Source organism: Antedon mediterranea, chromosome 2 (assembly GCF_964355755.1).
Source record: "Antedon mediterranea chromosome 2, ecAntMedi1.1, whole genome shotgun sequence".
NCBI classification, from domain to species: Eukaryota; Metazoa; Echinodermata; class Crinoidea; order Comatulida; family Antedonidae; genus Antedon; species Antedon mediterranea.
In genome coordinates, this window is record NC_092671.1 from 37,923,998 (window position 1) to 37,951,528 (window position 27,531).

The 27,531-nt window shown below is 31.8% G+C and overlaps 1 protein-coding gene across 8 annotated transcripts in view; it reads left to right on the forward strand.

Moving 5' to 3' along the window:
• The window catches only part of LOC140040988 (disco-interacting protein 2 homolog C-like), a 49,685-nt gene that overhangs the window by 14,716 nt on the left and 7,438 nt on the right, over positions 1–27,531 (forward strand). For 3 of the 8 annotated variants that reach the window (XM_072087313.1, XM_072087316.1, XM_072087317.1), the window contains 23 exons: positions 4,757–4,843; positions 6,337–6,459; positions 9,334–9,504; positions 13,639–13,731; positions 14,247–14,357; positions 15,344–15,423; positions 15,986–16,109; positions 16,841–16,932; positions 17,557–17,667; positions 17,946–18,069; positions 18,304–18,407; positions 19,423–19,590; positions 20,438–20,531; positions 21,451–21,570; positions 22,371–22,625; positions 23,098–23,234; positions 23,538–23,618; positions 24,172–24,299; positions 24,448–24,532; positions 25,106–25,204; positions 25,699–26,025; positions 26,792–26,957; positions 27,226–27,365. In XM_072087313.1, the coding sequence (XP_071943414.1) occupies positions 4,757–4,843; positions 6,337–6,459; positions 9,334–9,504; positions 13,639–13,731; positions 14,247–14,357; positions 15,344–15,423; positions 15,986–16,109; positions 16,841–16,932; positions 17,557–17,667; positions 17,946–18,069; positions 18,304–18,407; positions 19,423–19,590; positions 20,438–20,531; positions 21,451–21,570; positions 22,371–22,625; positions 23,098–23,234; positions 23,538–23,618; positions 24,172–24,299; positions 24,448–24,532; positions 25,106–25,204; positions 25,699–26,025; positions 26,792–26,957; positions 27,226–27,365 (3,020 nt within the window). Of the gene's footprint in view, positions 1–1,997; positions 2,022–3,141; positions 3,548–3,576; positions 4,124–4,756; positions 4,844–6,336; positions 6,460–9,333; positions 9,505–13,638; positions 13,732–14,246; positions 14,358–15,343; positions 15,424–15,985; positions 16,110–16,840; positions 16,933–17,556; positions 17,668–17,945; positions 18,070–18,303; positions 18,408–19,422; positions 19,591–20,437; positions 20,532–21,450; positions 21,571–22,370; positions 22,626–23,097; positions 23,235–23,537; positions 23,619–24,171; positions 24,300–24,447; positions 24,533–25,105; positions 25,205–25,698; positions 26,026–26,791; positions 26,958–27,225; positions 27,366–27,531 lie in introns of those variants that run through there. The other 5 variants (XM_072087311.1, XM_072087315.1, XM_072087312.1 and 2 more) reach the window with 4 other exon arrangements.

Below are 27,531 nucleotides of genomic sequence, written 5' to 3' on the forward strand. Positions count from 1 at the left end.
TTTAAAAAATATTCGTCTATTGTGTAATACAATGGATAATTGTGTGACAAATTTATATTGGCAAACTACTATATTAAGAACAAAAAAATATTAATATTTTTAGTATTTTTATTAAGGGATACTATACAAATCTAATAACAAAGATTACTTAAATAATGTTTTTACTACTAAAACAAACTGTAAACTACTAACTACAGTAAAATTAAAAGAAATTGGTTTTTTACATAAAATCTACAGTTTGTCTATCAAATATTATGATTCTAGTGATACATATTATTATATACAGTAATTAAAACAATACAATACTATATTGTTATTGGGTATCTGACCAGTTTGGCGACTCCCAGTTTGCCGACTCCGGTTTGGCGACTCCCAGTTTGCCGACTCCCAGTTTGCCGACTGGCTATGTAAATGGTGTATGAAATAGCCTAGAGGAAAACCTACATTGCCGACAATAATAAAACTATGAACAATCATACTTTAATCAATGTTATTGTTAGTATTACAATACAACCAAATGTTATATGAATTAATAGTTATATTAAACTGTTCAAAATAGCAATATAATATTTTGTTTGCATAATAATTTTTATACAAAATTTAACATGTAATTGTATTGTACAACTGTAAAGTGGTAACCTACATTGCTTACAATATGAAAAATCATACTTTATTCAATGTTATTGTTAGTATTACAATACAACCAAATGTTATATGAATTAATAGTTATATTAAACTGTTCAAAATAGCAATATAATATTTTGTGTGCATAATAATTTATAAACAAAATTTAACATGTATTAATTGTATTGTACAACTGTAAAATGGAACTGTACTAATAATTACTAAAAACTAAACTAAAGCAAACATAAACAAAACTCTTTACTTTCGTTACAAAACGCATTGTCTATTTCTGAGATATTCTGCTTTTTCTATTTCCTGCGAGTTTTAAAAAAAACAACCTAAAACACATGAATGTCAATGTTGTATGAACAAATAGCATGTATGATTAGTGGGCATGTCATTACCAAAGGTCATTAAGAAAGGTCAAGGGGAATCATAAAGCTTTTTGATGGTGTAAACATAAATGCTAAACAATCAGTAAAATGATTATCAAACAAATAAAACAATGTTATGGGTGTGTCAGTAAAGATTTGATTTTTATTACTGGCAGCAATATTAGTAACTGTTTAGTTTTTTCTTTATTTTCAAAAATGTATGCAGGAAAATGTTTTTTCAAACTTACACAGACATTAGTTGTACTCCGTCAACGATCCCGGACACCTTTGGGCTGGCCTAATAATTAATATGTCTGGTTTTCAGTTTTCAAAACACCAAGGTATCTTCGGTAATAGAAACCATTGATTAAAGTATGATTTTTCATATACATACATACATATATTTCAAATACGTACAAACAATTTTCCATGAGACTTGGACCCTTGTGTAAAAGTAAATTATATGCAACTGAATAAATTGTATGGCATTGCTACTCCTTTTAATGAAAACGTTTTCTTTGTCCACATTGACAACAAAAGAATAACAAAGTGCAACTCTGTGTCATTTCATTTCTTATATGATTACATAGATTTAATGACAAAAGAGTCTAAACGACGGCAAAAGACTTTATTCGCAAAGAGTAAGGGATTGTCTCCCGCTGGCTGACGTGGGTCTTTAGAGGGCCTAATCCAAATTTCCTCAGTGTCCAGTTTTAGCTTGAGGACCAGTATTACATACAGTATATCATTATATAACAATTAACATAAGTTGAAAATATTATGAAATAGTAAACTGTTGTTTTTTGGATTCGAACCCACAACTTCCATATCAGGTTTCTACCTGTAGACCACCGAACTGTTTCCAAAAAGCTGTAGACATGGCGTCAATGAAATCTGTTTTTTTAGTTTGTTATTAATAATTATGGAATGTTAATTAATTTAAACTTTTTACCAATTTTGATGTTAAAATTGTGAGATATTTTCTTTTAATGCAATCAGAACGGTCAATTCAGAAGCAGTATGGTAAATGACCTTTGCTAGAATTCACTTCCTGTTTGACATGATGAATCTATTCTCTATTCTCGGATGTTGTGTCTGCATGTATCTATGTGGTGTTTATATGTTTGCTTGTGTTTAGTAGGCACATTTCTATTGCATGTCAACAGACTAAAGCTCTGTCCACACTATCAAACTAGTTTGACAAAAAAGTGTGATTTTTGTCGCATAAAGTTTTATAGTGTAGACAGAGCCTAACAAGACAAGACAAGTAATACTACATCCTATATTTAAAAAAAATATTGTATTATTACTTTCAATTATTAAACGTGTGTTTTTATTTTTATTGAAGTTCTGCATGTATATCATCTTGATTTTCACTAGTATTCTTATCTGTTGCACCCACCTTACTTTTTAATCTGTTAAGCTCTGTCTATGTGCCTAATATAGCAGTGATATGCCCAAATATGGTAGTGATATGACATCATCATGTCCATATAGTCACATCAACCCTAAAAACTCCCTGGTCACATCACACTTTTTTTGTCACATAAAGTTTGATAGTGTAGACAGAGCTTTAAATTTGGTATTATTTTCTGTTGATTGTTCAGGACTTAGAGGCACCCTTTGCGCTATATAAATTGAACCCGAATTATTATTATTACTACCATATTAATATTATTATTAATATACTGTACTTTAGTTTACAAAGTTTCGTACTACCTTCCATTTTGTTTGTGTTGCTGTACGTGCAAATGTGACAAAAGCTGTCAATAAGCATCGCAAGCGTATTACAGTATTGTTCATTTTTAAGACAGATCTCACAAAGGCCTTGCTTCTCAAAGTAGTAACACAATATTGAAATAATCCTTGGCTAAACCACATAATTAAGTTTCATAAATTTACAAATGCGGACAGCGAAGTCTTTGTTCAAATACAGATGTTCCACTTGACAAATCAAAAAGTTCAATTCTAGTTTGTCCAAAAAAAACACCAAATTCTGTGTTCATATTAATTTGAATGTAGGCTTAAGGCTATTGTACACCTAAATTAAAGAGTTTTTTCAGGCATATGGCCTTTCTATCTAATATGAATCCAAACCTTACTATAGTATATATTTTTATTGTAAAATCATTTTTCTAATCAGTTTCAGGATAGGAACAGGATTAGGAAGTAAGTAAATTATCCACAAATTAATATCCTCACTGAATTAATAACAAAGAGTCAATACCAATATTATTTTAGGGTGTCGCGTTATAAATAGTAATCAGTATTTCTTATATTCAGAATAAAAATATGTAATTCGGATCATTTCATAGTGTATTTTAGTATAGTTTTGATACAGTATAGTTTCAATTTCGCCATTTCAATAAATTGATGTTTTCAGCGACTGTGGAAAATTAACAATTCCTTTCCAATTATGGTCTAGGCCAATTAAACTTTGAAGGTCTGTTTTAGTTGTCTTCCTTTCAATGAATTTTATAAGTGTTCAGTACTATGGTTTGTTTGGGACGGTGTATTCTGATTGGATTGGTTCAGGGCATATATTTAGGGTATGTTCAGAGTTATGCTTTCGTATCGCAAGCATTGTCATATTATAATTAGCGTCATAACACTCAGCAAAATGTTCAGATTTGCTTAACTAACACTTTCGTTTCAAACTGAAGTGTAACCGATTTGGGAGAACATCTGTCATGTAAGAGTAAATGTTATTGGTTAGAGGTAAAAATCGTTGATGACTTTTGTATTGTAAGCGGCGTTCACGAATCTTGTACCTTGAGCTGTTGTAACGAACAAAAGATCAGAGTCGTACGAGGTGGCTTAAGTTCCACTAATCTTTTCTTCGTTCAGACCTACTGTATGGAGTTGTACTCGGCATACAATACGAAAGCATAACTCTGTAGGTCTGAACAGGCCCTTAAACTTTTGAGAATAGTAATTTATGGTTGTTGTGACATTCATGATTACTTGTCTCTTGTCAGGTGTTGTAGTCATTAAAAATTGTCACTTTACTCATTTGAACTTTACAAGGCTTGTCTGCAACATACTTTGTCTTGTATGGTAACACTACAGTTAGTTAACATTAAGTATTTCGTAAGGAGCTTAGGGAAACTACAGGCTACAATACGGTAGGATTAATAATTGTAATAGGAAGAAAAAAAATGCAAATTATGGCATTTATTAATGACAAGAAGTTTTAGGTTGTGTTTTGCATTGTATCTTCTGTCTCTCTAATTTTTTTTTCGGTTTATCATAAAAAAAACTTATTTCAACTTTCAATTCTTTTTCCATTATGCTACTCACCTTATGATAGTCCGAATCCTGTGGCCGTATTCACCATTCACACTTAGGCTAAAGAAAACATCCTTAAATTTTTAAAACAAATTTCCTATCTAAGTGAATACAATTTAAGGGAAATACTTAAATATTTATTGAGTTAAGTGAAATACTTATTATTTAAGGGAAATATCTCACTTAAGTGTGATTTGTGAATACAGCCACTGTACACTAGTCTCTCATATAAAGGCGTAAAATGCATCACAAACTATCAAATTTCTTTTATTAAACTTTTTCTTTTTTTATATGTGCTTTTTATAGCAAAATGTAAAATACTGTATTTCAATCAATACATAATTTATTCTTAAACAGGAACAAAAATATTTTTAAAGGATTGGTAATAAAATTGAGACATACGACACATGGAATTAAAGTAATAATTTTATTTAAATTTTAAAATATTTGCCTTGTTTTTATCCCGCCAGTTCAAGAGCAAGTTGCAGCCCAACGTAAACAGCGCCGCACAAGAAGACGGAGGGACGATGATGGCGATGTTGACAGATTTAGATCAGGTAAAATAATACTGATATATGAAAACTAGGATAATATGAAATAACTTTATAAAATAAAGAAATTTTCTCTAAAAAATAAATTTAAGTTATACGACACTGGCAGTGGCAGAATCCCAAATAGTATGCATTGTAATGTAATATTTCTCATGATCTCATAATATGAAGAGTGATTTAGAAAAGTGAAAATGTAAGTGACTCGTATAGAAATTAAACAAAAGAGCGTTGTACTGCAAATCACTCAACCGTATCATGCCTCTTACACACATATCCACAAATTATTCCCATTACAATCTGTAAAATGCCAGTTTTCGTTCATTTCAAGACATAAATCTAATGAAAATTTTAATGATTTTAGGATTATTTTTCATCATTAAGATTTGATGATACGTATAATTAGTTATAAAGCAAATTAGCAAAGGTAAATTAGCATATTTTATACGAGGTGGCTGAGTAACGCAGGCTACTGTGAACTTGACTTCACACCGTTATATTGTTCAATTATTCCATTCTGATTCACTTATTCATCACCCTTGCATATTTTTACACAAAGATTCTATACTTTATGGATTATAGCCTTTATAAATGAACTAAACAGATTTTAAAGGAGCAGTCGCCAGATTTCACATAACAAACGTAATTCATAAAAAAAGAATATCATTTTATCCAATATAAATTATAATTTTTTTTAATGATTAACATTTGAATTATTGGTTACTTCTTTTTGGCTTTTTTAAATAGTTTTTGATTAATAATTGTTAAAGAAATGTTAAAGGTGTGTACATGTTCTGTACTGTCCCTTTAAACCTTTTGAGTTTAGTCATGCTTAAAATCTGCTAGATTTCACTCTGTTTATTTTTCATTAGTATTTAGGAATTGAATTTAAAAAGTCTTAAGTATTGTAAATCACTTGCCATAACTAGCATAGTAGGCCTAGTGGTTAAAGGAACAAGGGTATATCAGCATTTGGGAGTATGTGTATCACTTTTTTACATATTGGATATTATTACTAAATGATGTCGAGAGGTTCTTCTGAAGTTTGATCTTCTAAAAGTATGTTTTGTATAGTAACAGATTATTGTAGAGATTAAACATCGGGCATAGTACAGTAGAGGTATAATGATAGAGCTATAAAATTAGGTATAATTAAAGGCCTACCACATGAAAGTCTATCATTATTTAAGAATTTTCTGTGTATTGAAGTCTGATCTTGTAATAGTATGTTTAGTTGTATAGTAACAGAAAATTGTATAGAGTAGAGGTATAAGGCATAGGACATAGAAGTCTATCCTTATTTAAAGAATTTGCTGTGAATTGAAGTCTGATCTTGTAAAAGTATGTTTAGTAGTATAGTAACAGAAAATTTGATTTAATTAGAGATTAACATAGGGCCTACCACATGAAAGTCTACAGGATAGTCTATTTTTATTTAAAGATTTTGCGGTGAATAACTTGATTATGTAATTGAATTAATTGATTGATTGATTGTTTTTCAGATGTAAGAGAAGAAGCAGTAAGAGCTGCCCTAGCAAGACACAGTGAGATTCAACTACCAATGCCAATGCCATCTAAACGACAGTCATTTCACTCGAGCCATGTGCCAATCGAAACACCACCGGGTACGTATCAATTCCTTGCTTAAGCTCTGTCTTACACTTTATGTGACAAAAGCATGATGTGTCCAAACAGTATATAGACATGGTGATGTCATATCGCTACCATACTTGGGCATATTGCTATTTGCGCACATCACACTTTTTTGTCACACTAGTTTGATAATGTTGACAGGGCTTTAGATCACACTGACAGACCTGGAGTATTTCCGCAAAAGTTAGACCTTTGATAATGTGGTTTCACACATTAGCACCAAAGAAATACAAATATTGCTAAACCACTACACCAAACTCGGACATAAGAATAGTAGAAGAATTCGTCAAAATTAGTTTATTGTGTGAACTAAAGCTTCATAGCTTGTTTCCTTCAGTGTGTGTGAAACAGAGTTCCTATAAATTATTTAATACTAGTATAACATCATAATATGACATAATAATGTTTCCCACTATTATAACATTATGTTAATCTGGGCCTCCGTGGATAAATAAGTTGAATTAACCATGTTATTGTTATACAGTAAAGTTATATGTGTATACTGTAATGGTAAAGCAATATTGCTAAGTGTTTATGATGGTGACTGCACTACAGTACTAGTAATATTATTGTTATTCAAAACTTGTTCATCTGTGAAGCAGATGTTTAAGATATTTATTTACTAGCTGTAAAATGTATTAATTACCATCATCATATTTCAGTTGAGCATTGCGACTATATTACATTGTTGATACACTGTTTGGTGTTAAGCCATGTCTACAATATCAAACTAGTTTGACAACAAAAGTGTGCTGTGCCCAAATACGGTAGTGATATGCCCAAATATGGTAGTGATATGACATCATCATGTCCATATGAACACATCACATTTTTTTGTAACATAAAGTTTGATAGTGTAGACAGAGCTTTACAACCTTCAGCCCACTACAAAATAAATATTTGATCCCGACACAAACATAGCCTCATACCCCATTCAGTTGCTTTCTTTATCCACTTCCTCAACATTGTATATTGAGCTGCTGAATTTTAAAAGAGGCCCTGGGGTATTTGCTTTATCCTGGTTGATAAGATCTCACCCTCTAGGCTGGCCTAACTATTGCACTCGAGATCCATTTGTGATAGCATTCAGAACCTCATTACCTAGCTAATCAAATTATTACCAGTAAACATACAGACACTGTTGCAAGATTTATTTTGATTTTAAAAGCTTAGTTTAAATATGAGTTTGACCTTTATGTCATTAATAGTACATTAATAGGGCTATCCCATCCACTGGATTCTTGCTGCACCTTACCTTTTATACTATATCATAATTCCAATCTATACCCTTTTAGGGTAATATCATCAGAAAGTGAATAATAACCTTCATAATTAAATAACATTTTAATACCTTTATTAAAAATGTTTTTATGGGGACTAAAGAAAAAGGTGTTTTGCTGTTTGGACCTACACTATATCTTTATAAGGCATTATCATTAAAAAAAAATTTTTTAAATAACCTTCATATTTAAATAACGTTTAAATTAATTAATTAAATACCTTTATTAATAAAAATGTTGGTATTTTTATGTCAGACTTCAAGAAAAAATGTTTTCCCATTTAGACTGCACCTTAGAGGACATAAGTGTATAAAGTATGTTTGTGGCATGTATTAAAATAAACATCACTCAAAAGATCTGTTTAGTTAACTCGCTCAATATTTGATGGAACAACTGCGTGAGAAAAAAACACGATTTTATTTCAACATATTACCTTTAATTTGAACCTCTTAGTCTGTCTTGAAGAGGAAACAATAAGTTGTCAATTAGCCGCAGCATCCGTCCTGAATTCTACTGAATTGCTTTCATGATTACTGAAGGTTGAGGTGTGTGCCTCGATAAACAAAATTATGGAATTTATAATAATTATATATAATCACCTTTTATCTTTAAGAATTAAGCTCTGTCTACACTATCAAATTTTATGTGACAAAAAAAATGTGATGTGCCCATATATATATACATGATGATGTCATATCACTACCATATTTGGGCATATCACAGCTCTTTTGTCAAAGTAGTTTGATAGTGTAGACAGAGCTTTAGCCTGGTCACCTTTTTATGAACAATTCAACACTTTGTCTAATACAGTACTCTCTCTCAGTCTCCTGAGGCTTCACATTTCCTTTCACTATGATTTATTATACAAAATTACACTCCATATTTTCATGTTTAAAAAATCAATAATTGAAATTCACATGTTAAATTTGATTTTATGAATTTTATTAGTATTATATACATTAAATTTACTGTATCCTGGAGTTTATTAACCTTAATGTATTAACCAGTCATACATTTGATGGCAGTTGTACTTTTTGTATGTTTTTTATATATTGTGGGCGTTGATATTGTTTCAAAGGATCTTTAACCCACTCATAAAAAAGCTCTGATTCATTCAGTCACAGTTAAATACATTTCTATTTGAACAGGACATTACAATAATACTAATAGTACTGTACATTTTTATTAATATATTTATTTTCTAAGGTCTATACATCAATTATTAATAAATACTGTACAAAAATATTGAATACATATTAAATTAATACTGTACAAAGTACAAAAATATTGAGTACGTAAATGAATACGTAAAGAATAGATTTATTGTACAATGATAACTGATTTGTACATCTCTCAATGTGTCTTCAAGTTAAGGCATTTATTATTTGTATCCCTTTTTTATATAGCCTAGCCAAACTCCGGAGATTTGCGGTACTGGCGCCCTGACGTGTGTGTGGAATAATATAATTACAAATTTTCAAAAGCATAAAGCAACATAAACAATCAAGACTTAGTAAGAAATTTACTAATATTATTTTAAAAACTGAAAAATTGTCTTTTTTTCAGAATCAGATTCTGACAATGAATCTACATCATCAAATCATACAGTGGATTCAATGAGCGGACCGAACCGGGATTCCGGTTTAGGATTTAGATTACCAGGGATAGAGGCTGCCGCCGCGAACGGACACTTAAGACCACCGGGCCAACCACGTGCTCTAGATATCGCAAGTAACAGTAAGTGATGACATCGTCTACTTTAATTAATCTTCGGAATTAAATACTGAAATAAACAGGAAATAATATGATAATATATCCTGTTCACTGTGTATTAAAATCAAGTTTAAACACATGTAAAATTAAACAAGAGTTTTTTGATGAAATTATTTTGGCTGGGACGTACTGATCGAATTCGCTGTTGAGTCCCCCGGGTCTTGCATGTGTGATGTATGTGTTATTGTTTGTAATTGTAAAATCCAGAATAAATTGAATTGAATTGAATGAACATTTGCGTTGGGTAGCCGAGTGTTTAGGACACTTGACTGCCATACAGAGAGACCCGGGTTCAATTCCCGACAACTCCCAGTAAACTCATCTGCAAATGAGTAACCTGTTGAAAAATACTAGAGAGAAAAAGGTGGCGTGGAAAGGAACTGGCCAGTATCCTACCACATAATGAGTGAGTTGAGTGGCCGTGTGGTTAAGACAGTGGAACCGTAATCAGGGCATCATTTATAAGGAGCGCCTGCGCGACCGCGCTCCTCCGCGCTCCTCAACAGGCTTCGAGGAGAGCAATTTATCGCGCTCCTTAATTTTCAAAATAGAGCCTAGCTTTTGACAGTGTTGATTTTTCTGTCAAGAGGCCTAAAAACACGTGGATTTTTAAAAGTTAAAACCAATCTAGGCCTAGGCTAATAGTATATAAGCTAAGTTATAAAGCTACAAGCCTAATGGCAGTCCCTCGTTTTTAAGGATCGCGAGCGCGATCGCAATCAACAACCTTCGAAAAGGAGAGCAATTCATCGCGCTCCATCTCCTCACAGACAGTGTGAGGTACCAACAAAGGGGATTCCCCTGCCTGCGCGCATTCAAGGGCGAGTTTACTTCATCGCCTCATAGTGCAACCAGTACGGTGTCATAGAAACACCTCCTTTACAGGAAGATCATGTCCCAACCAATAATTTTTCCCTTTATGTTTTTATGGAACGAGTTAATAAAATATATTTAATTTTAAAAGGAAACATTAATATAGGAGGCCTAAATATAATGTTTATTATTTAAAAAAGCTTAGCTGCTGGTTGCTTTAATTATGTCATTTTGAAGATGGATTATTTCTTCGAAAGTTCTAACCAATTTTGGTCACTCAAATCCTCCTCAAAACACGTGCTGATGTGTGACGTCAGCATCTTCTAGAAGCTCTCTCAGCCCTCCCCCTATTGTGCGTGCGCCCATGTGTGACACATGTAAACACGATCAAATATCTTTCTTAATTATTTTAAAATGACACTTTGTAACTTATTATCAATATTTTAATGGCTGTTGCATGTTAGAATTGTATAATTTATGAATTGCAGGTAAATACTTTTCAGGTTTTCTGTCTGATTTCTAGGCCAACAAGCTAGGCTAGAAAAGCTAGGCTAAAGAAAGGCATATAGTTGGCCAGGACAGGATTCTCCAGGCTCCTGAAACCCAATCTAACCAGGCAGGCCATAAAAAAAAAAATTGGCTTGAGTTTTTTGTACTGTAGAATAATACGATCCCCACGGAAAATATTGTGTGTAAAGGTGGGTGTGGGGGATTTTAGGGGAGAGGTACAGACAGTATACATTTGTTGTGCCCGGCGGGGGGGGGGGGGGGGGGGGGGGGGAAATGTGTACGATTTAAAATTTTTGCAAGGAGAGCGAATTGCTCTCCTCGGTGATTTGAGGAGAGCGATTTGTTGCTCTCCTGGGTTTTGCATACTTGATGCCCTGCGTAATTACGTAGCCATAACATCGGCAGGGGTTCGAGGCTCACTTGCTCCATGGTTCTGGTGGTAGAACGAGTCTTCTCAGATAAGGACTATAAACCGTAGGTCCAGTGTACACATCTAGCTCGTGTGCACTTTAAAGAACCAAGTACATCTTTCGAGACAAGTAGGGGTTACCCCGTGTACTAGTACATCACAGTATAAATATAAAACAAAACAAATGCCGAGGCTTAGTACAATGAGCTCCTAACAGCTCATACCCCTACGTTCAGAATGAAAATGGAATTTGCCTATATACGTATTCTGGACGCATTCTTGATGAATTCTTGTCGGTACTGTACATTATTATAGAATAGAAAAGATTCTTGAAAATGCTTTTGAATAGAATTCTCAAAATTATATCTAAAATTTATGGCATATTATTTTTATTTTATTTTATTTTATTTTATTCAATCAAAACCAACAGCGATAAATACCGCCACTAACAGGTTTGAAACATAAAACAATACAACATCAAAAACGGTTAACAACAATTATTACTTTTGTTGTGAATTTCTTGATTTAAAAGTGTGATAAAAAGGTGTTCTTTATAATCAAGTAAGATTTATTATCATTATGCATCAGATATTACCATCTGGTATTCAAAATATCTGACTACTGTATTCAACATATTATAAGTACCCCTATTCTATTCTACTATCATTATAATATAACTTAACAAAAAATATAGTAGAAATAGTTGTAATTCTTTTTTTTATTACTAAAGACTTTGTGTACCTGTTTATCATTTGTTTGTACACCTAACCTTCAAATTAAAGACAACATTTTTAAAAATAGAAATATAAAACATGAAAACAAAGACATTTGTTTCCTTGTAAACTTGACTTTATTTGGAAAACCTATAAATCTCATTAAAATGTTAAAGCCAAGGATAATACAGTATGTTGTGTTGCTAGTAAACAGAATGCAACAGCTGGCACTGTATATGCACATTCTCTTAAATTCCACAGCTATAGATAATTTTCTAATAAAATCATAATGAAATGGATATGCAAAATGTGGCCTTATGCGAGCTAGTTCTCATTGTGCTGAACCAACTGTAAATCTATACTAAATATAGTATGGTATCAATTATCATTTTGAATTATTAAATTTATATATAGTGTATGGTATTTAAATTATTATATAAACGTCAGATTTTCTGTTCGTTACCAACAATAACCGTAGCAATCATACAATCATATTTACAATTAAATTAATTATATTTTTTAGCAAAACGGACAGCTTCCCAACTACCTCCTGTATCAATTATCATTTTTAATTATTAAATAAGATAGGATATTGTAATAGTATGGTATTTAAATTATTAAATAACATTAGATTTCTGTTTGTTTACCAACAATAACCGTAGCAGACAATCATATTTACAATTTATTAGATCTATAATAATAATAATAATAATAACAACTTTATTTAAAAACGGATGCAACACTTGAATCACCATATTGGTGTTTTTCACAAGGCCGTTACTTACTACAAAACTATTTATACTATTACACAAGTTATCAATTACAGTACAAAAACAACAACAACAACAACAACAACAACAAAAAAAAAAAAAAAAAAAAAAAAAAAAAAAAAAAAAAGATTTCATGAAAAAAATATAGAGTTTCAAGTATATTTTATCTTTGGTCATTTATCATTTTTTTAAATATATGTATATTAGGAGCTGTAATTGCATTTGAGTTTATAGCATTTAAACTATTCCATAGCTTTGCGCCAGAATACGAGAAACTTATGATCTATATGATTTACTCATAATTAAATATAGATTAATAGTAATAATAGAAATTAAGATATGTAATAATTAGATTCTGTATAGCTTCATTTTGTTGTTAAGCGAAAAGACAGACTTGCATACACAGTACTGGGAATATCTTTATACAGTAGGAACGAGTTAAGAAGGGATGGACTGAATAATTCATGTTTAGCCATCAGCATAATCATGTGCCAAATGAAGTGAAACTATTTCCTAAGGGATCACCTCAACATCTCAGTCTTTTCCTTAAAATATACCTTATGGAAGCTGGCTGTTTCATGGCTGTTGTGTTTTATTATTATGCAGAAAATTCAAGTTTATTTATTTAAATGGAATAATTTTTTATTTAAATAGCATGTTTTAGGTCTTAGACCATTTGACATAAATATAAAACTACAGAAAATATATTGTAATTGTATAGATGGGAAATATACATTTTAGTTGAAAGAAACCAACAGTTTAACTATGACATCAAATAGTTCTAATATAAATGATATTTAATTTACACAAAATGTAATATGTGTAGAGATATTTTAGAGGTAACATAAATTACTGATATCGTTATTTTTATCAAATTTTGTAGCAAGACGAACAGCTTCCCAACCACCTCCCGATGTAACCGCAAGTTCATCGCACCAAGTAGCCTTCCGAACCCCTAGACAAGATGTGGCAAGGCGTAAGTTTCACTTTCCCTAAAGCTCTGTCTACACTATCAAACTAGTTTGATGTGCCCAAATATGGTGGTGATACGACCAAATATGGTAGTGATATGACATCATCATGTCCATATATGGGCACATCACATTTTTTTTTGTCACATGAAGTTTGATAGTGTAGACAGAGCTTTATGAAAATCGAATTTTCATTTATTCATTACAGTGTACACTAAAAATATGAGCATTGTATTTTCTTTTGTTCCATGCATTTTCAATTATGAATTCTATTTTTTATTCGCACATCGAATTATTAATTGAATATTTTGTACTAATAATGAACCTATATAATTAATACAATATGCATTAGATCGTGTCTTAAGAACGTTGCTGACATGTATCAGTGTTACAACGGAAAACATTAAACAATGTTATTATTGTAATATTTTATTTATATGCTATTTATCATTCGAAGCATTACGTTTCTGCACATTCATGCTTTTTAAATATTTTATTATAACTCATATTTTATTTGTAGAAGCAAACAGTAAAGTATCTGCTAAAATACAACAATTACTTAACACCCTAAAAAGACCAAAGAGAAAACCACTACAAGAGTTCTTTTTAGATGAAGAAGAAGAATTGGAATGTAAGTATTAAGCTTGGTCCACGCTATCAAACTAGTTGGACAAAAAAAAGTGATGTGGCCATATATGGTAGTGATATGACATTATGTCCATTTATGAGCACATCAAATTTGCTGTCACATAAAGTTTGATAGTGTAGCCTTAAAGCTCTGTCTACACTATCAAACTAGTTTGACAAAAAAATATGGTAGTGATATACCCAAAGATAGTAGTGATATGACATAATCATGTCCATATATGGACACATCACATTTTGTTGTCACATAAAGTTTGATAGTATAGACAGAGCTTTAAGGTATTTTATTTCAGGTTCATTCAAACAGTGAGATCATCAACTATTAAGAGTGATATCACCAATTACAGGTTACCTTTATAATTTACACAATCTATCAAGTATCATCTTTCATAAGCAAGTCATTGGAATTCATTTCATCATCACACCATAGCAACCCGATTACACAAGGCATTTTTGTCAAATACTACATAACACATCCAGATGTCCTAATAACATTTTTAGAATCTTATAAAAGCTAAAAATACCAAACGGGAAACGGACTAACTACCTAAGTTTGATGCAAAGAGAAAACCTTAATAAACTAGAAGGGCACTCAGAGAACGCAACCCTCATATGAAAATTTAATGACGTGTTCCCATACAGCTATGAAACCATGCTTTAATAACTTATGAGAATCGGACAATATCTTTTTGAGTAATCCTGCTAACTAACAAATATAGAAACACACAAACACGTGTGATCGACCTCATAACCTCTCACCATTCTAGCGGGGTAATTATCCAGCTATAATGCTGATATCAACATGGAGTGATTTTATGTTTTACTCTATGAAGGATTATATGTATGTTCACTCCTTACAGGATTATGATTTAATCCACAATTATCATGTGTCGGAAATGTAATTTAACAGAAAAAGAAAAAAACAATATAAAAATAATAACTAATTTTATTTATTCATCAATTTATTTTTAGTAACTGCAAACCAAGTTGATCCAAATGCACCAAACCCCGAAGGCAATACAATTACTCCAGCCATTGGAGAGCAACTAACAGTAAGTAGACATTTCTTCATTAATGATACTACTGTATCACATAGTTATTTTGTTTCTTTGTTATTATTACCAAAGACTGGTCTCCCAGAAGGCCCAGTTATGATCAGTGGCTGTGATGTACTAGTACACTGGGAAAACCCCTACTCATCTTGAAAGATGTACTACCCTCTACTCGTCTTGACTAGGTTTTTAAAAGTCCACAAGAACTAGATGTGTACACTGGACCTACGGTTTATAGTCCATATCTGAGAAGACTTGTTCTACCACCAGAACCATGGAGCAAGTTAGCCTTGAACCCTTGCCGATGTTATGACTGCGTAATTACGGTTCCACTGCCTTAACCGCACGGCCACTCACTGAATTAATCACCTAGCTCATCGTCCATTCCCCTTCAAAACAATTCTATGATTCCATTACTGCCTTTTTATATTTGAAACTTCTTTCGAATAATTTTCCTCAAATCCAATAATAACCACATAGTTGAATATCCTTTTCTTTCCTCTTTCTCAAAATGTTCAGTAGTTTTTTTCTTCCATTAAAATAAATATAACGTTATTATTAGTTACCAACTGGATTACCTAGACATCTAGAAGCAGCGTTACAACGGTACGGGAACTCAACATTTAAAGCACCTGCTGTCACGTCATTAGACATTAGTGGCAAACCGAAAGAAACGCTTACATACGGTACGTATTAAAATGACGCTTTTAATGTTCGAATACTGCACTGTGTATTACTACAATGTTTTTTGACTGTTAAGTGTTATATAAGATTTAATTTTGGTATTGCTTAAAGATGTATTGTCCCCCAAATACCTGAAAAATAAAGATTAATAAAATCAGACTTTGAATATGCCATTTTGCAGTTTTAATAATATTCACTTCTATAGAAAAAAAATATATATAACTAGAGGGTACTCCGAGAGTACAAACCTCCGCCTACTGTAAAATTCCCCTACATAAAATGCCCCCTGAATATTTTTGGCTAAGTTTGGTTAGAATCGGATAAAAACTGTGGCCTCCAGGCTGTTCACAGACACACACACAAACACACACACACACACAAACATACAGGGGTGAAAACATAACCTCCTTGGCGGAGGTAAAAACAATTATTTTACTTATAAAAAGACAAAAGAAACAGTTAATTTTAACCAAAAACCATTGCTGGATAGACAATTTAGGTATAGTTTGCTTTAAATTACATTTTTTTCAGGAAAATAATATTTTTTTCAATCCAGTTTTTGGTCAAAGTGAAACACTATTATGTGATATTAAAATGGCATATTCAATAAAAAAAATGTTTTTAAGAGGACAATATATCTTTAAATACTGCATTGTTTTTTAGATACATGTTATGCTGAAGTAGAAAGGAAATCATGTCTATAAATTTAAATGTGTTTTATTTGTGTTTGCAGGTAAACTATTAAGTAGAGCTCAAAAGATAGCATACTTTCTACTCAACAAAATAGGTGGTAGAGCAGAGACTGCAATCAAACCCGGTGATCGGGTGAGTTTTTAAAAGATTCAGAGTAAATTTATTATCATATGTACATGTAGTAACATACAATGAAATTGTATCGAAAAACTGTATACAAATAACAAAAAGACTAATTATTTTAATTTTGTATTTTGATAAACCAAAAAAAATTAATAATTTTTTTATGCAATGTTATTTTAAAACCAGATGAAGTTTTTCCAGAACAATTATTTTAACTTATAAACTCCTAATTTGTTCCGAATTTTGTTTGAATTTGAAGCACAAAAAATTCTTCTGTCCTAATAATAACTGACAAACAAGTACAGACTTTATTTATTCCTACAGACAATAGCCTATTCGTCACTATTAAGGTTCTGTAGTTTGTAAGAATACAATTGGCATTAGTAATCTTTTTTATCTTTTCCTGTCTTTGTGTATCTTTGTTAATTATGACCAGGGAAAAGTGAAATTACACATATTATATGTAAAGATAGAAATATTTTTTAAATGAGGTCAAAGGTCACAGAGGTCAAATCAGATTTCCAGTAACTTGGTTTTGGTATCTTGATTATAACTGAATATTTTCTTGAAAATAAAGTTTTCATTTCTTTTTCTTGTTATTATTAAAGGTGTTCTTGTTTTTCTTTTTCCCAGGTGGCTCTTGTTTATCCAAATTCCGATCCAGCTAATTTTTTGTGTGCTTTTTATAGCTGTTTATTTGCCGGGGTTGTGCCAGTAGCCATCGAAGTACCTGTTTCACGAAAGGTACAGTTTGTTAATTATATTATTATTATTATTTATTCAGGCAAAAGATACATTTTACAAAATATAATACAAATCAACAAATTAAACAAACACGACGCCAAATTAGAAATCAGTAATGGATATACATTTGTGTTTTTTCTTAATGTTACTATTTTATTATTATTGAATAATAATAATGACCAAGTTTATTGCATTCTTATGTTTATTTGAAATAAAGGATGATTTTACGATAGCTCAGTTGTAAACACAACAATAAAGTTTACATTATTTTACTTCAGGATGCTGGCAGTCAACAGATAGGGTTTCTCCTTGGTAGCCTTGGTATAGTTAATGCTTTGACTACTGCGCAATGTCTCAAAGAATTACCCAGAAATTCCTCTGGAGAGGTAGCACATTTTAAAGGTTAGTAAGCCAACATTGCAACAACCCGGCCCATTATGTCACATTAAAATGACGTATTCAACAAAAAATTTTAAAAAAAATTATTTTTCAGGAGACAATATATCTTTAAGCATTCAAGAATTGACATAAGTTATAAGTGAATTCCAACTATTTTCAAAAACCAAACAATACACTCTTAACTTTATACAGTATAGTATGGACAACAGCATTATCATTCACGTTCTTTGACTTTAGGTTGGCCAAAATTAAGTTGGCATGTCACAGAGCATCTAAACAAACCTCCTAAAGATTGGCAGATGCCGTCACGGATGTCAGATGATTCTCCTGCTTATATAGAAGTAAGTATCATTCCAATGTTATTATAAAAACAGACATTGTTATTGGAATTGTTAATGGTTCTTGGAAAACAAGGAAAAACGTAAGGAAGTATGCAGCCATGCTGACCTAGATGTAATGTGACCTACATTTGAAAATACAATTTATTGTGCATGCAGAATAGTCAATATGATATATACATATTTGGTATAATAATTAAAAATAATAATAATAATAATAATAAGAATAAGAAATAATAATAAGAAACTGCCCAGCAATAATACATGCAGATTAGATTAGAATAACTTAATGCATTACTTGGAATACAACAGGTCAAAAATGTAATTGTTTTAGAACATGACTAACCAGCGTGTTTATTTTGTCTAAAATTATCATGATCTTATTTCCTTGAAAAACAGTGATGCTTAATACAGTATTGTATTATTATACAGTACAGTATTCAAATCAAATTTATTCGCCTCCCTTAGGAGAAACATATAAAAATTATACAGTAAAATTATACACATCTAAATATTCACATTTATCATAAAGCATATAGCTTAAAGTATAATATAATATATTTGTGTAGCGAAATGGCGGTTCACTTATGTAATTTTACTGTCATGGGCAGAATGGTTTTGTGTTTCGTTACATGTTAACTTTATTATCCATGTAGATTTTGGTCTTCATTTTGCCTTTTCTATTTAAGAATGGTTTTGTTTTTCGTTACATTTTCAATTTCATGATCAGTGTAGATTTTGGTCTTCATTTTGCCAGTCTTACTTTTCTGTTTAATTCAGTTAAGCTTGGTTCCCACTAGAACGTAACGCAAGGACGTAAACGCAACGCAAGCGTTTTAACCAATGACAAGCGAAGTTATAGACAGTTAGCAATCACAAGCGAATAAGCCATCGCTTGTGATTGGTCAATTCACTTGCGTTGCGTTACGTCCTTGTGTTGCGTCGCTAGTGGGAACCACGCTTTAGTGCAATTTTGCATTAGCCTCTTAATATTGACAATCAATGTATTCGTTCTTAGTATACAACAGATAAGGATGGCAGTGTTATGGGAGTTACAATCTCAAGGAGTGCTATGTTACAACACTGTCGTACATTAACAGTAGCTTGCAACTATTCAGAGGGAGAAGTAATGGTCAGTGTGCTGGACTTTAAGAGGGACGTCGGTCTCTGGCATAGTATACTTTGTGTAAGTTATCAATACTTATTATTTTACTAATTGGTCAGTGTGCTGGACTTTAAGAGGGACGTCGGTCTTTGGCATAGTATACTTTGTGTAAGTTATCAATACTTATTATTTTACTAATTGGTCAGTGTGCTGGACTTTAAGAGGGACGTCGGTCTTTGGCATAGTATACTTTGTGTAAGTTATCAATAATTATTATTTTACTAATTGGTCAGTGTGCTGGACTTTAAGAGGGACGTCGGTCTTTGGCATAGTATACTTTGTGTAAGTTATCAATAATTATTATTTTACTAATTGGTCAGTGTGCTGGACTTTAAGAGGGACGTCGGTCTCTGGCATAGTATACTTTGTGTAAGTTATCAATACTAATATTATTTTACTAATTGGTCAGTGAGAAAATTAAAATGCATAAAGCTCTGTCTATTCTATCAAACTAGTTTGAAAAAACAAGTGTGATGTGCCCAAATACGGTAGTGATATGTCTAAATATGGTAGTGATATTCCCAAATACGGTAGTGATATGCCCAAATACGGTAGTGATATGACATCATCCTATCCATATATGGGCACAATACATTTTGTTGTCACATAAGGTTTGATAGTTTAGACAGAGCTTTAGAATAGAGTAGAATATCCTGAGCACCAAACTTAAAGCCTTGGCTTTAAGCGTCCTCATCACACAATTATATTTATTAATTTATGTTTTGTTTATTGTATTATTGTGTGAAACAATAAACTTGAAAAAAACTATATATTTTCTGTTGACACATAGTAACGCATATAAATTATTAGTAACATAAATCTTAGTTGATTAATACAAATTTTTTGTGTAATGATTAATTGATTACAGAGTGTTTTTAATGGCATGCATGCAATACATGTGCCTTATGGATTAATGAAGGTCAACCCAGCTTCTTGGATGCATATGATTACTAAATATAAAGGTAGGCTTTAATGTTTAAACTTGTTTATGTTATTAAACTATAACAAATATCTTATAATCAGACACAACTAAAATTTATGTACATTTTTGCAATGCACATATGCATCAATTGTACACTTATTTTAAAGTGAGTGCTCTGTGCGTACTTATGTTATTAACATATTATTTTATGTCATTGTAACTATAACAAAGTATCTTATAATCAGACAGAACTTAAAGTGATGGACATTTTTGCAATGCAAATGTGGCCAATGTACACTTTTTTCGAAGCGAGTGTTTTGTCAGTAAATATTAGCATATATTAGCAATATAAATAATTCAATTATTTTTGTATTTATCTAAAATTTGATTAGATATATTATTGTATAAATTACCAAATACTTATATCAATGTAGATATTCTTATTGTATGCTTTAATCTTTTTAATTAGAAAAATGTTAAATCACATTTCAGTAATTTTCAACTCAAATAACTAGTCAATTATAGTCTTTTTTAATTAACATTTAATTAATTAAATTTAATTATAATTTAGATATATATATATATATATAGACTCATTAGGCATTAATTTTAAACTGCCTGGTGATATACTGAAATTTAATTAATTAATTTGAAATGATAGAGATAAGGAAATCTGTGAGAATGAGAAAAAGTCCCCCCAACCGAGATTCGAACCCGGACCTTCTGCTTGATATGCAGATGTCCTATATATATATTTTTATATTTATGTGTTTAATGCAATACTTTGTAATGTTTAGATTATTTTAGATTATAAAAGGATCCCAATGGAAATAAGCTACTAAGCTTTTTTTGACTATCCTGGAAAATCTTCTATAATTGTATTTATTTGTCATTATTTATGTTATCACTTTGTATGTATTTTTTATGATGATTTCCTAATAAATTAAAATTTGTTTTAGCATCTGTTGCTGTGGTGAAGTCACGTGACATGCATTGGGGTCTAATGGCTCAGAAAGAACACAAAGACGTGAGGTTGGACACTATACGAATGTTACTGGTGGCCGACGGAGCCAATCCATGTAAGTTTACATTTACACTAGGGCATTAACAATTGACGATGAATAGGTAAACATACATTTTTCTGCCTTAAAACAAAAGAAATTAGAAAACTTTTCGCTCTAGAACTGTAGGATAATCATTTATGCTGTCTTAATTGTTGTATTGTCAATTTTATTGCTCTTACTAATCATGACGTCATTTGATTGGATGTGTGAAAATATTATTTTCATCAAAGGCAGTCTAAATGATTATCCTATAATAGTTCTAGAATGAAAACTTCTTTTGTTTCAGGTATGAAAAATACACATTTTACTATTTATCGTTGATTGTTATCGCCCTAGTGTAAATTGGCCTTTAAGTTTTTAAACAAATTTGCTCAACATAATTGCTCATGAATAAATATGGTTTTATCTCTAGTATTTACTCAGTTAAGAATTCAATTTATGTGGTTATGATGTCTATGTATTTATATTTAGCTTTCATCAACTATTTTATCAGTTAGTAAATGTTTACATCATATGTTTAAAATTCAATTACTTTAATTTTGGAATTCCAATCGATTTTAATGTCAATTTTATATTGAAATTTGGGAAATATAATTTATAATTCAGCTACTGGTTGCTATGTTTTAAGATTCCTTTTATTTAGTTTGTTTTTCAATAGAATACCATTATATTTACAGTCAACTCTCCCAAAACCAGACTTTTCTCGAGGTCTAAAAGGTCCCAAATTCTGTCCAATAAACCAGACGTATTAGGTTGCGTTGAATTTTTTGAAAAAAATAAATAATTTATTGTCATAATTTTGTTTTATTATCCAGGGTCATTATCTTCATGTGATGCTTTTCTTAACACCTTCCAAAGTAGAGGCCTAAAAACAGAGACAATTTGTCCGTGCGCAAGCACGACAGAAGCACTTACTATATCAATACGAAGGCCTGGAAAGACCGGGAGTACTGCGTCAGGCCGTGGAGTGCTATCAATGGCTGGCCTGAGCTATGGTGTGGTCAGGGTGGATACCGATGATAAACTAACTTCTCTCACATTACAAGATGTTGGTGTCGTTATGCCTGGAGGTAAGCAGCTTCTTCATATATTCAAAATATATATTAAATGGTTCTATTTTTTATATCTTATATATTTTAATTTTTTTTACTTCTATATGTTCAAATGCAGTATATGGAGAGCCATGGCACTCATGGCATTCCTCAGGGTACTGCACCGCTGTTTTGTTTTTGTGCCAGAAAATTGAATAAAATAAAAATTAAAAAATAAAATATATTAATTTATTTAATCGCATTCTTGTGACCAGCCAATTCTGGCGTATGAACAAATATATAATATAGCAATTGAAATAAACACAGATAAAAACATTAAACAAAAAAAAACAAGTTTTAACAGTCTTACAACACCAAATAAATAACGACCAAACGTGCATAGGACTTCCGGGTAGAAGGGGGAAAAAAATAATTTTTAAAAATTTTATCATTCACTGATTTATGTATTTTTATCCTTAAGTCTAATTTGTTACTTGATAATATATTTTAGCCGCGATGGTGGTTGTGAAAGTAGATAACAACCCAATTTTGTGCAAGACGGATGAAGTAGGTGAACTGTGCGTAGCCTCCGAGGCTGTGGGCAGCTCTTACTGGGGACTCACTGGAAAATCAAACCAAGTGTTTAAGGTAAATATAATATATACTGTAATAGTTATGTGTAGCCTCATTGGGAAATCAGACCAAGTGTCTAAACCTCTGTCTACACTATCAAAGTTTATGTGACAAATATATTTGATGTGCCCATATATGGACGTGATGATGTCATATCTATACCATATTTGGGCACATCACACTTTTTTTGTCAAACTAGTTTGATAGTGTAGACAGAGCTTAAGGTAAATATAATATTACACTGTATTATTTGTATTTATTTTATTACAAAACAGAATTTTGTGGTAGGTGTTAACCTTTGACCTGTTTATTTTCTAGGTGTATCCTCTTGGTAGTGATGGATCACCTGTCAGTCAACAAACATTCACAAAAACGGGACTTCTTGGTTTCTTAGGACCGGTAAGGACACATTCATTTATGAAGCTCTGTCTATCAAGCTAGTTTAACAAAAAAGTGTAATGTGCCCAAATATGGTAGTGATATGACATCATCATGTCCATATATGGGCACATCACATTTTTGTTCACATAAAGTTTGATAGTGTAGAGAGAGCTAACAATTTTAACTAAAACCTTAACATACATTTTGCTTTTGTTTTCTGTTGCATTGTTCTTGTAATATATTGTATTCTCTTTGTTTGTGTCTGCAAACGGTTTCCATTTCATTTTTGTTTTTATTAAAAATCAATCGTCAAGTCAACAATAAGAGAATTAAATACTTTTATTGCAAATTCATATTTACATCTTAATTTCCCTTTTTTGTGCTAAAGTTTTACTATATAATTTTAGAATATTTTTTATAAAAGGATTAGATTGTTTGCTACTGAAAATACTTTTCTAATTGACGGAATTGATATTTGGAACATTAGGTTCCCCACTAGTCATTTGTAATATAAAAATACAAAGATGTACAATGAAAAGGTAGTCCAAAATTAATCATGTTTTATTTGTAGGGAGGTTTGGTGTTTGTTTGTGGTAAAACTGATGGTTTAATGACAGTGAGTGGACGAAGACACAATACTGATGACATCATTGCAACGGTGTTAGCTGTTGAACCAATGAAATTCATCTATAGAGGAAGGTCGGTACCCATATTATCATTGTATTGTAATTGTTATTGTAATCGTACATATCACGGCTAGCTATAAAGAAAAATGGAATGTAACATTAGTTGCTGAATGAAAGACATCAACCATGACATTAATTGATACATTTTTCTTAATTTTCAGAATTGCTGTATTTTCTATCAAAGTTTTAAAAGATGAAAGGGTTATTATTATTGCTGAACAAAGGCCAGATGCCACTGAGGAAGAGGTGATGTACAAGTTTAATGGATCTACATATTGCAAAATGTATTTGCTTAAAGATATATTGTCCCCTAAAAAAAATTTTTTTCTCATTTTGTGTTTTAAAAAATGTAATTTTAAACAAAAAATACTTAAATTGTCTGTCAGACAGTTTTTGGTTAAAATTAACTGTTTCTTTTGTCTTTTTATAATTTTTGTTTTGTTTTTTTTTTACAAAAGTGAATAGCTTTATTAAAACTGCAAATATGACCTATTTAAAGTCTGATCTTTTTTCATGTTTTTGGGGACAATACATCTTTAAATCAGTTTTTTAATGATTTGTAATGAGTATTAAAGATTTCTGTATTCCCAGTAGTGCCAGTGTTTTCCTGCACTATGTTATGTAATAATTAATATTGTTATGTTAGTGATCTTCTATCAATTAAGGCCAAAGTATAGTCATGTCCCAGGACCACACTCTATTAGCCACCACGGATAGACTTTCTTCATCAGGGCTTCTATGAATGGATGACTTTTGGGAGCAGGAAACCCAGTACCGTTTTGATTCCATCTAAATTTTCTCCATTTTTTTTTCTACCAGTGCTTCCAGTGGATGAGTCGTGTTCTCCAGGCTATCGACAGTATACATCAAGTTGGGGTGTACTGCCTTGCATTAGTACCACCTAATACTTTGCCAAAGGTAATTCAATTTAAAATAGATTTACTTTTTATTCAGCGTATATCCAATGGTTTCTCTCACCAATATAATAAAAAGCCTGTGGCCGTATTCACCAATGACCCTTAGGTTAAACAGAAAAACTTACCCTTAAAATGGAAAAAAAATCTCCTATGTAAGTGAATACAATTTAAGGGAAATACTTAAATATTTATTGAGTCAAGTGAAATACTTAAAATTTAAGTGAAATATCTCACTTAAGCGAATACGACCACTGGTTCAATTTTGATACTATGCATCATACGTATTTTTATTGTTTCTCTATTATATGTTTGAAGTGCAGTATGGAGAGCTAGTGAGAGATAGTGCTTAGCACTCATGGCAATCCTCAGGGTGCTGCACCGCTTTCATGTCTTGTACGTTGTTATTTGTGCCTAAAAAGTGAATAAAATAAAATGGAAAAATAGGTATATTTATGTTTTGCTTAGTTAAATGTTTTTAAAATATTTTGCCCGCAGACCCCACTAGGAGGCATACACCTTTCAGACACCAAACAAAAGTTTCTTGATGGTTTGCTTCATCCAACTAACGTGCTCATGTGTCCGCACACGTGCGTAACCAACCTACCGAAACCGCGAATCAAACCGTCTGACGTTGGGCCGGCGTCCGTCATGATGGGGAATCTGGTAGCGGGAACAAGAATTGCTGGGGCAGCTGGTCGGGATATTGGTAGCGTTGATGAGGAAACAGAAACGGGAAGGAAGTACCAGTTCCTGTCTGAAGTCTTAAAGTGGAGAGCTCAGTCGACTCCTGATCATGTTCTTTACACACTCATGAATAGTAAAGTAAGAACAAAATAATGAAATGCTGAAATATAGATTATGTGCAGATTAGATTAGAATAACTTATAAATGCTTTACTTGGAATACAAGCTAAAGCTCTGTCTAACACTATCAAACTTTATGTGACAACAAAATGTGATGTACCCAAATATGGACATAATGATGTCATATCACTAGAATATTTGGGCATATCACTACCATATTTAGGCATCACACTTTTTTAATGCTTTACTTGGAATACAACAGGTCAAGCTAAATCTTATATAGGTTTTTTTATAGTGCAAATAGAGAAAATTCATAATAGAAAATGCACGGAACAAAAGAAATTAAAAGCATATTATTAGTGTATAAGTACACTGTAATGAATAAATTAATATTTGATATTCATAAATCCTTGTCTACACTATCAAACTTTATGTGACAAAAAAATGTGATGTGCCCAAATATGGACATGATGATGATGATGAAGTGTAGACAGAGCTTAATACAATAAGGAGCTTTTGATCGTGAAGACCCACGTATTGATATTGTTGTTTTCTGGACCTAGAAACTACTAAAACTGTCATGGAATAGAGCGAGGAAGTACATCACAACAATTGACATGACCTAGCTTGTTCCTAGGTCGTCTGGTCGAGTCAAATCGAAAGCTCCCTGTTGATTATATTAACATACACATTTTTTAGTGCACACATGCACATAATATTTTCAGCAATTATTTTGCATTTTCCAACAAGGTCATTTTGACTGATAATTGACCTTTGACTTGCAGGGTAGTGTGGCAGGAACTTTGACATGTAGTCAGCTCCACAAGAAGGCAGAGAGGATAGCAGTGTTATTACAAGATAAAGGAAAGATCAATACTGGTGACCATGTGTCGCTAATCTTTCCACCAGGCTTGGATCTGGTAGCTGCCTTCTATGGCTGTTTGTATGTTGGTAAGTACAGTAAACATTATTGGATTCACTACTAGAATCAACTTTGTTTGATGCTTCTCTATGTCATTTATTCTCTTTTACTTCAACAGTGGCTGATCCAGGATTTTGAAATAGGGCCTAAAAGTAGTGAAGTGAGGTGCTGAACTTAATTTGATGTGCGTTATAATTTGTGAAATTTAGAGGCCCGGGCCGGCTGGGTGGCCCTGTTCAGATAGTACAGCCGTACAACAAAACATATAATATGACAATTAATTTATTCTTTTGATAGGTGTTGTACCAGTAACAGTCCGTCCTCCCCACCCTCAAAACATCCAAACAACTCTACCCACGGTCAGAATGATTGTAGAGGTCAGTAAGTCAAGAGCAATCTTGACCACACTACAGGTCATCAAGTTACTAAAGTCAAAGGTAAAACATTTGTTCTTCAGTTTTTTTTAGAATAAAATGTAGTCTAATATGGGAGTAGTGTGCCCACTTTTGGACGATTGTGGACAAATAACCAATTAAGTCTCCATCCCATTTTAAATAATAGTAATAATAGTTCATTCTCATATAGCACATATAAGCAAGCTCT